Here is a 10,453-nt window from a genome sequence, read left to right on the forward strand (position 1 = left end):
TTTTTCCAAAAATGTATGCAGCTTTTCACAAAGTAACACCGGATGGAACCTTACTGATGCGCCTGGAAATTTAATTCCAATGTATAATAGCATTAGAATGGAATTTATGACATATGTTGTGTGAGATATAGACGATCAGCAATGTTTTGTTGGTTTGACCCTTTGTAAGTTTAGGGAATCTCTGAAAGGTACTATACTGACAAATGATTATAACAGTGGACTGTAGTAACAATTGCAAGCAGTGCAGACAGCTGTATTGAAATGTTCATGTCCAGATTAGTGCTAAACATTTTGTCTAGCGCAGACCAGACGTTTTAGGTAAAAATTGCTGTACCAACCACCTTAGTTGCTTGTCTACGTTATTAATATTTTAGTAAAAGTTTTATTTGATCCCAAATCGTATAGCCGTCTACGTCTCAATGAGGTCGCTAGTCTAGAGCGGGGTTTCTTAAACTGTGTGCCGTAAAACGAGCTCAGTTGTTCAGCAAATTTTCACCAATTAACATTATTTGATGAGAAATTTTATTTGATGGTATCTATTGTTTAAAATGTAACACACGGAAACAACAAATACAAGCGATTGTGTTACCACTTCACTTACGACTGTAATCGCCTTTTCCTTCGCTACTCTATCCTAAAAAGGACGAACAATGCGCGGAACTGAAAGCTGTGAATGAGGGGCAGCTAGGCGCGTGTTTAGCGGATATTTAGCCCCTAATCAAAGCAATTTTTTCACCTTATATCACTTTTCATCTGTCGCAAATGAATTAGGAGGTAAAAAAACTTTTTTAAAGCCCCTGGTCTAGAGCTTTTGCACTTGTAAATTGAAAATATAAGTCCTGATACTTTTAAAAGTACAAATGCTCGGTCCTGCACATCCAGACTCTTTCTGATGCATGAAAAATTTTTACGTGAAATTCGTATGTTTAGACTGACTGTCATTTAAATGGTCTGTAATGCGAAAATAACTGAATTTGCTCAGACAAGCTATAGGCTAAAAAAACTATCGTAACACCACTGGGTAACCACACCTTTCTATCGGTAACCATGTTACCACCCAAGTGCGCTTTGATTTTTATGTTGTATATGTCCTGTGCTCGAGCATTCTGGAGGGATGATTTGTTTGAATTTGACTCTGAAGTGGAAGATGACTACGTCATTGAATACGAAGCGGTGAGAGAGTTGGGGTCATATCTACAAACGAAAATCCGTTTTATGATTTTACTGCATTCGGTGTATATTTGCAAAGAGTTTCGGGATATATTATGTAAAAACGCAAAAGTATACGTATGCGTATACGTATGCTACCACTCCTAACATTAGTTGCAAATAGCTGGTTTATACGATAAAAGTCATTTACACTGATTACCATTTGTATAAACCCTCAGACGTTGTCACGAGTATATGGCAGCTGGTCACACAGAGAGCCACATACGTTCGTCGAATCTTCGTAATCACTCAATGGAGTAGCTTAAACGCAATTCTTCCGCACTTGCTATTTATTTGTAAGCACCCATATTATTTGATGTTTCAGAAACAAGAAATGGTTTCGTTTCCAGAAACAGCCTCTGCTACTGTGGACATGAAACCGCAAAGCGAACTTACGTGGGAATCAGTGGTTCATTCTCTATTGGAAGAGAGGCTTGACAAGGACAAGGAAGAAGATGAATTGAATGAGTATGATGAGAACCATTTCATGAGAAGCAGAGACAGCAGAAGATTTGTCACGGAAAATCTGATTCGCGACATTTTGGACAATTACGAACTCGGTGACATGGGAGGTGAATTTGATGTAGTTTGTTTTAAGTCACTTGCTATCGTCCTACAAGGCTGTCAGTTTACAATGAATGCTGAAATACGAAATTGCAGGAAAACATCGTTCTGGCTGCCCGCTGTTTGTCAAACCAGCCAAGCATGCAAGAACGAGATGTGGCAGTATCAAGACTATGTTTGGGATGATTGAATGGTGTCACATACAATGCTTAACCGGTTACAAGTATAAATTAACATTTTCTATTACTTGTTTTGTTTATGTTTTATGCTAACATGTGCTCTATTATATCAACAAAAAATAATACAGAAACCACTACAATGGCCGGTTACAAACATACAGAAAAAGATGTATTTTGACTACATCTATATGCGATAAAAATTTTTACTTATATTCAAGAATTAACTTTAACGTATCCAGATTGCAGTATGCTTATCCGCAATTTGAACTGTGCGGCGAAGTTACCAAATACAGATGGACGTACGATCTTCGCGGATTGAGCAAAGGCACAGAAAGATGCATAGCAGGTTTGTACGTAAATTATTTTATGACAAATCGTCGACCTTTTGCACTATTTTGTTGCACAAAGGTTCCGCAAACGCAACGGCGAATGGAGTTTGCACATCAAAGGAATGCATGGAAACCGGTAAGTTTTCGGTTAGTCATGCAATGTTATTGCTTTGTGCTATGATACACTGGACGATTGACACGGAAAATGTGCTAGTTTGGAAATCTCACAATTGTCCGAATCGCATATCCTTTGCAGTGCAGTTTATACATTTGAAAATGCTTCTGCCTTTTTTAGTTTGTTATGATCGAAATTAAACCGTTGATGTTTTTTGCAACATCATAATGTACCGTCAGTGACTGGGAGACGGACCAGTAGAAATTAAGGAATACTTTGTTAAAGTGTTGTCAGATTTCCATAACCTTTTTATGCTTTTAAGCCGCCTACTACATGGATTCAATCGACTTCAGCGTAAATCCTTGCAACGATTTTTATGATTTTGTATGCGGAAGATGGCTGAAGGAGACTCCAATTCCACCGTCGTTGGGAAGCATTGTGATATATAGCCAACTTCAACGTCGCGTGATATTGGAAGTTGGAGGTAGAAAATCTTCCTCTCTTAGCTTGCTAAATCTTTTCATAGATGGAGTTATATGTTTGTTTGCAAACTTTTACGTATTGTTATAATGTTAGTCCTTACAAATAGTAAACTATTGATCTGTTCGTATGTTATACATGTAAGTTATAACTAAAGCAAAATTCTTCCATCCCAACTAAAGTTAGTCGACATGGCTGTCGTCGGCCACCAGCGGCACTAATGAGCCAAGAAGAGTAGAAATATTGTCACCGTCTGCCGCTCATTGATCATTATTGACTCATTGCACTCTATTTATATCACATTCTTTTCAGACTTACTCGCACAACCGTACAAAACAGGTGAATGTCAGGCCGTTAAGAAATCAAAAATTGCTTACAAGGCTTGCATGAACACAGGTTTGTTGATTATGACAAATAAGTCAACAAAACACCACTATCCCCGACTGATCAAAATCTCTGTTTAGACTTTATAAATAAACTCGATGCAAAGCCGCTGCTTAAAGTACTGACAGGTAGGCTATCCTGGCCAATGATCGACCCCGACTGGAAATACAACAGTTTGTTCGTTGAGAAAGTCGTTGGATTCCTGCGTGGCAAATACAACACCCAGGTTCTCCTGAAAGTTGTCGTGCGCAAATACAAGGGAATTTACATGCTGCAGGTATATGTAACTACGCTTGAATTTCGTAAGCAGTTGCTGGTGCTTTTTCTCCGTTGGGAACCGAGCTTCAATGCAAACAATTTACAGTACTCCACAGCACCGTTTCGTCCACACGTCTGCATTCGTTACAGTGCAATGAGAATGATTAAAGACACAATTGAAACGTCTGCCAAATGAATATTGTTTATATCAAAGACGATACTAACTGCTGTGTTCTTGTCATGGACTAAACATAATGCCTTGTTAGCAACATTACACTGCCTTTTCTCATAATGAAACAATTTCGCGTGTCAAGCTTTAATCAATCTGTTTGTTTTCGTGTTTTTTGATATGAGGGTAAAGTTGTTGAAAAAAAAACTCTCTATCATACCAGCCTACCGTAACTTTTAACTTATTCCGCGGAATGTTACAGACGTGGAAAGGAAGTATGGCTTTACCGACATCCTACTACTTGGATGAAAAATACGTTGACGTAAGTAATTAGATATATGAAGCCTGTTAGGTTCACAGACATCGCAGTCCAGCTAGATTAGGCACTTTTTCCCAATACAAATGAACATGTATAAAAATTTCTTTTCGCAACCTGTGAAAAAGTTTTATGTAATAATGTCCCAATAGATATACCAACTTTAAATACATTAATCCAATATACTTTGTTCATCTTCCTACATCCAGAAACTCAAAGCATATTACGAGCTGATGAGGGATGTGGCGTTGATGCTTGGGGGAGAGCGAGAAACCGTGGAAAAAGATGTTGCTGCAATTCGGGATTTCGAGAAGGTATTGGCTTACCACAAAGCCTACGACAAGTACAACTTCAAGGAAATGACCATAAAAGAATTGCAGAAAACTGTTCCGGGAGTGGTGAGAAGCCGGTTTGGTGTTTGGCTGAGTTTTGTTTATATTTAAACCGTAAAATATATATTTGAACCTAATATTATATTACGTATAATGATACTGCCTGCATGTTTTTCAGTGCTTCGAAACAATTGCTTTTGGTGTAGAACATAATAAGTGTATGATGGTACAACTACTGGCTTTAATGATTGCAGATGGGTTGGATACACCTGTTTAAATACATGATCTATTCTTATCCTGTTACAAATTCGACAAAGATTCAAGTCCACAGCGTTGCCTACCTTCAAAACTTGGTAGCCCTCATTAGAAAATCTGGCAAAAGGTGAGTGATTTTAATCTGTTCATGTTTCTGATATACTGAAAAGTGACACCAAATTGCGTTTAAGAGTTATACAAAACTACGTGATGTGGAGGTTCGTCAAGCATCGCATCAAGGACCTCAGTTTGCGATTTCAAGAAAGGTATCTTGAGTTTGAGGAGGTACTGCAGGGAAAGAAAGCACTTTCAAGCCGAAAGTTCACCTGCGCAAAAACTTTGGTGAAGATGATGAAAGGAAGCACCAGCAAATTGTTTATCGACAAGTATTTCACTTCAGCCAAAAAACAGGCCGTAAGTCGATTAGATATTCACACTAATGACTCGGTTTAGTCACTAGGGGTATACGTTGGTATGACCGACCGAAAACCGCAGAACCATACGTACTCTTTTGTTTGTCTTGCGTATTCTGTTGACAGATCATGTTACTATAGGAAAGAATAATTCAAAAATTCTCGTAAAAAGGTGTAGTAAATACTTATTTGCTACTTGAAGTGACAGGCTCCTGCTCCTAATCCAAATCATATTACTTTAAAGCAAAATTAAAGTTGATTTTTGACGTCAAGATTAGTATTTGTTACCACAACGATAAATTCCGGCAATTCCATTCGTACGATTTTATAGGCATTGCACATGTTCAATTACATCCGCAAGGGATTTATTCAACTGCTAAAGTCGGAGGTCACGTGGATGGATAAGAAAACGAAAAACTACGCCAAGAAAAAGGCGCTGGCCATGAAACCTGAAATTGGTTACAACCCATATTTATATGAGAACACGACATACCTAGACAGCCAAGTTTCTCGGGTAGGTTTTTATTGGTACCCACTGTCGTATCAACCATCAGGCAAAGAAGGTAAAAGGCCCAGGGCCATGCATCCAGGTCACCTATAGTTAAACGGTCAACAACGCCCTTTTCGCTTAGAAAGTTAAATTCTTTCACAAGTGTGGCATCAAAAGACAGGTTTTGACTGTTTACCCTAATTTCTAATGATCGCAATATATGCATAATGTTATATCAATTGTCTTAATTATAGGGCCTCAATCCAAAATTGCCGGCACCGTAGAATGTTAATTTACGAATTCCCCATAAAACCGATTGAAGCAGATACTGAAGTTATTCGATACTACAGGGAAAGAAATCGACCATAAAGTAATTTTGTTACAGCTAAAAGTGTATACCTGGGACTATTTTGGAAACACGCTTCGTACTCTGACTTCCATTGCTCAAGACAAGTTCGCATTGATCGGAACGAAGTTTAACCAAACGACACAGGGTTTCAGCAACAGACCGACTTTAGTTAACGCTTTTTACAACTATAATCACAATCTTATACGTGAGTAATTAACAAAGTGACATAATTTGAACTCGATTTCTTTAGGAATGCATACTTGATATTTTTTCGAAACCCGTGTATGTTTTTTTTCTTTTTAGGATTATACTTTTGATGCGGCAAGTTACAAACGTTATTAGTTCCAAATTACTCATTCTGCAGCACGGTAATAGTATTTGAAACTTTTGTTTAGATTTTTATGCAGCACTGTTGCAGTATCCAGTGTACTGGGGTGACAAGTTCCCGTGGTAAGCAAATACGAGTTATAACAAGTTCAAAATAACGGTCAGTGCAGCAAATTGTTGAGTGGCACTACAAAATAATACAACTTACAGGAACCACAGGTATCTGTGATAAAACTCCTCGACACTGCCTAGTAAAGTCACATTGTAACGAAAATTAGTATTATTAACAACCCAGGCCTAATGAATTTTATCCCGTGGTCCTCATCCAATGATAATTGTAAATATGTTTAAAATTTCCATTTTCATGTGATTTAGGTCGTTGCAATTTGGCGCCGTCGGGTCAGTTTTAGGTCATGAGTTCACTCACGGTTTCGATGACGACGGGCATTTGTATGGCATACACGGCATTAAGCACAACTGGTGGAGCCCATCAACCCTAGCCAAGTTTAAGAACCTCACGAACTGCATGATTAACCAGTACAACCATTACTACTTTGCAGCGGCGGGCGAGTATGTAAGTTTACTCTGTTCACCGATATAATTGTGTCCAAGATGCAAAAACTTTTTCAGAAAAAGTTGAACAAAGAATGTTTTTTTAAACCGTTCATGTTATGTATTACTTTTTTCTCGTTCTTGTAGTTAAATGGGGCGAAAACCCTCAGCGAAAACATTGCAGATAACGGAGGTATACGAGAAGCTTATGAGGTGGGTGAAATATGTAGTTTTTGGAAATCCATAAAATAGTCCACTATTCACCACCTTAACTACGACCTTTCTTAGGCAAAGCCTTACACTACATTACAAGATTACAATATGAAATAGAAGCTTGCGTGGTGTTTTTTTTTGTGAATTTTCACTGTTTATTCCTGTGCTGTTTATTGCCTCAAGGAGTTTATTACCTACAATAAATGGCTGTTAATACCGTGTACTAAGTTTACATTAAACTTCGGTTAAAACAACTTATAAGCGACACTGATTCAATACGTAAATCTTCAAGCAAAACATAAATTATTGTAAGTTGGATACACAATCGTTTGTTTTTTTGCTTTCTAGGGTTACCGTATGTGGCTTAATTACAAAGGCATGACGGAAGAGCTGCTTGAACCCTCCACCGGTCTCACCAACGACCAAATGTTTTTCGTTGGATTTGCAAAGGTTAGAAATTCCATAAAAAACGATAATGGTGAACCAAAAAGTAAACACATCTGTTCAAAAACATTTTAACAACAAACGTAAACTAATAAAAGATGACATTCCTTCCGTTCATATTTCCAAAGTTTACCTTATGTTTATATGTGACAATTGTTGTTTTCAATGTTAGACCTCTTGGAAAGGTCATCGTATTACAAGGAAACAACTGACATATTGATTTCTGTATGTAGGTCCAATGTGGCAAATACAACCACGTCAGTGCAATCAGAAAAATAAATGTAGACACGCACAGTCCTGGAAGATTCAGGTAAACGATATTTTATTTCGTCCACCAGGGCTCGCCCATGTGCTTGATAACACCGGGCAGACGTCAACGTATCGAACGATTGTTTGCAATAGCTGTATATCATCTTTACGGGTTCAACCTAAGCTGCTTGGATAACAAATAAGCTGGAACCGCCAATTTATGAACCAACAGTGCTTTCGGCGTTTGCTCGCGTCAGGCATTTCTTCAGCTGAACAAACAGCAAACAAAAACCATTAAATCCAATAGATCTGTTTGTTGACGAAACCAAGAAATATGTTTGTACAATCATATATAAAAGCGCCCCGAGAAATAACAACTCTATCTCTCAGTGGTTTGCTGTGTTTGCAGAGTAATCGGACCAATACAGAACTTTGAGAAGTTTTCGAAAGCCTTTCACTGCCCGTTGGGTTCACCGATGAATCCAGTAAAGAAATGCATTATCTACTAGGAAAAGGAAGTTGCAACAACGGAAACCCACTTATACCAACAAACTATGCATCAATATAGTACGTCGCATACCATGTATGCAATAAACTCACATGTTTGTAACTTTTGAGAATGTTTTTCAATTTCTGAAAATAGTCCACAATGTACTGAAGGATGGAAACAAGATGATTAAGCTTGTTACGAGGGTTTTATTGATATTTTTCTTACAAGAAAACTATGATGGTGAAGACCCCATGTACTTTGGTAAATGTTTAATTTCCTGACTGCATTACCTACCTTCAGAACTTTCTAACCATAGTATCTTACGAAGAAATTGCTTAAATTAACGAATATGCATAATTTACAAAATACTTGCTGTTGTAATCGTTTTGTGCTTTCGTGAAACTTTCTGTAGTGACGAATAACCACAAACCCTCAAGCGACAACCTGGGCCATTTCAAGAAAATGTGGGTCCCGTTAGACGCATGTACTATCCTCCAAAGGGAAAAGTTATCGTTTATTCTTTTTTGGTCTTCTTGTCAAAGGGGCTCATTTATTTGGGGTTCAATTTGGTCAAATGCACGTAGGATCGTCCCTGGAAATAACGCCCCTAAGCCATGTTGCACAACATTGATTGAGGTATAAGTAAACACAATGACATTCACTTGATTCAGCAGTTCCAAAACGTAAGAGCATCAAGCCCACAAAGCCAAAGACTGTAACCAGTTTCAACACCCCTGGCACGCAGAAATTAAATATTTGCTTTTAAGATACGCAATCTCTTATCGCAGTTTGCTTCACGCTGGTACATCCGCTGCAAAATACGCAGCACAGTTTTTATGGCTTGCACCTGTAGGTGAATGTTTTTCGATGCGGTTATATAAGTACCCATTCAACAGAAAATAAAGAGTTTTCAGCTAAAATATTGCAAAATGACTCTGCTATGCACGAATATCTCAACAAATGGAGTAAAAATAAAGACGATCTCATTCATTTTTCACCAACTATTTTTAATTGCAATTATACCCATTCCTCTATTTCAATATATTATCAATTTTAGCTTTATTATGTGATGGTCAGATTTGGAATCACGCCGGGCAGGTCACGCGCACAGCAGATGCTAAAATCATTCTTGAACTAATTGGTCTGGAGAATCCAGGTGGTCTCAAGAATGTTGTGTCATCGATCACGTATCTATCAAATTACTCGTTTACCTTTAATGAATGATATTGCGTTAAAAACGTTGAGAAAAACACATTGCATTTTCGACATATGGTGTCGGCATATGGCTGCGGTGGCACTGACGCTTTCTCAGTCTCTGGTTGTCCAAAATAGGGGCCCCAAAGGGGTTCTAGCGTCATGGCTGAGTCTCCGCTTCTCCTCCAGGAGCAGAGAAATTGCTTCTTGTGGTTTTAGGCCAAAAATTAGCACTTCGTGGAACTTTCTTCGGAAAGTTTTACTTGCGGTGCCAAGCTACGTGCTGGATAAAACGTTGGACGACCTTCCTAGGCTTATAAAAGTCGTAAAGAAATTCGATACAAGGCAGGGAGGTGAATCGCGCACATTTTTATGTCAAAAATTGGTGCTCGTTGACTGAAAGCGGTTGTTTAAAGTTGTTGTTTTGCCCAACTTCAATTTGCAGCTCTGTGTTTGTGCAATACTGCCGAAGGAGTAGGAAATGAAGCAGCAATATCATCACATTTCTTGGCGTGTTTACATAAACCGTGCGATAAATGCTGCTTATTTAAACTTTGCGGTTTATCCATATCTACAGGGAATGGAGGCCTGAATTGCACGTACGCTTTAAAAAATAATTTCAGCACTTTGATCGAGCTTCTTTTCGAAAATTAGTTTGCTTTGCGATGTTTTCTTGAACAACCTCAACCTTGCCGCAAGTTAATAACTATGGTTCACAGTTGATGGAAAACCTCAGCTAAATTGTCTCAAATGTCAACGACGATATCGCTAATGCAATCAAACATTAACCTGGCAATCGCATTGGACAGCAAAGTAGGCTGCGAAACTGTATACTTACCACACATCTAAGTGATATCTTTTGGTTGGATATTGTGTGTGTTTGTTAAACATAAACCAACTATTGGTGAAGGTGGCGAGCGTTTGTGTTCGCTCTGCAAAGATGTCGAGGGCGACTGTATATGGCTTTGTGCAGTTTCATAATATGCTTGATATGTATTGTGACCTCGTGTCATGTCGGTTAAATCGAGTTTAAAAATGGGGCTCCAACGTAGTATCTGTTTCTTTGGAAATTAGTGTGAGATAATAACTTTTTCTAGTTATCGTCACGCAAGTAAAGAATTTCTGGCACCTAAGTTTGGATT

The 10,453-nt window shown here is 38.3% G+C and overlaps 1 protein-coding gene across 1 annotated transcript; it reads left to right on the forward strand.

The window, feature by feature from the left end:
* The first annotated feature begins 1,047 nt into the window (after window positions 1-1,047).
* On the forward strand, window positions 1,048-8,136 carry LOC145895489 (phosphate-regulating neutral endopeptidase PHEX-like). Its single transcript, XM_082984296.1, has 20 exons — window positions 1,048-1,233; window positions 1,535-1,787; window positions 1,867-1,996; window positions 2,192-2,298; window positions 2,361-2,417; window positions 2,719-2,880; window positions 3,189-3,272; window positions 3,341-3,537; window positions 3,950-4,009; window positions 4,213-4,401; window positions 4,590-4,717; window positions 4,782-5,004; window positions 5,335-5,517; window positions 5,879-6,047; window positions 6,238-6,292; window positions 6,545-6,743; window positions 6,869-6,934; window positions 7,283-7,384; window positions 7,612-7,688; window positions 8,037-8,136. The coding sequence occupies exons 1-20, from the start codon at window positions 1,048-1,050 to the stop codon at window positions 8,134-8,136; spliced, it is 2,727 nt and encodes a 908-aa protein (XP_082840422.1).
* Window positions 8,137-10,453: the final 2,317 nt, after the last annotated feature.

This window comes from Ascidia mentula, chromosome 3, assembly GCF_947561715.1.
Source record: "Ascidia mentula chromosome 3, kaAscMent1.1, whole genome shotgun sequence".
Classification (NCBI taxonomy): Eukaryota; Metazoa; Chordata; class Ascidiacea; order Phlebobranchia; family Ascidiidae; genus Ascidia; species Ascidia mentula.

Bases quoted from the DNA above. Each gene is read 5' to 3' on its own strand.
- LOC145895489 (XM_082984296.1), top strand. From the start codon at position 1,048: ATGTTACCACCCAAGTGCGCTTTGATTTTTATGTTGTATATGTCCTGT. The intron at 2,881-3,188 runs GTAGAAAATCTT...CATTCTTTTCAG, and splicing joins CGTGATATTGGAAGTTGGAG to ACTTACTCGCACAACCGTAC. The intron at 4,010-4,212 runs GTAAGTAATTAG...TCCTACATCCAG, and splicing joins TGGATGAAAAATACGTTGAC to AAACTCAAAGCATATTACGA.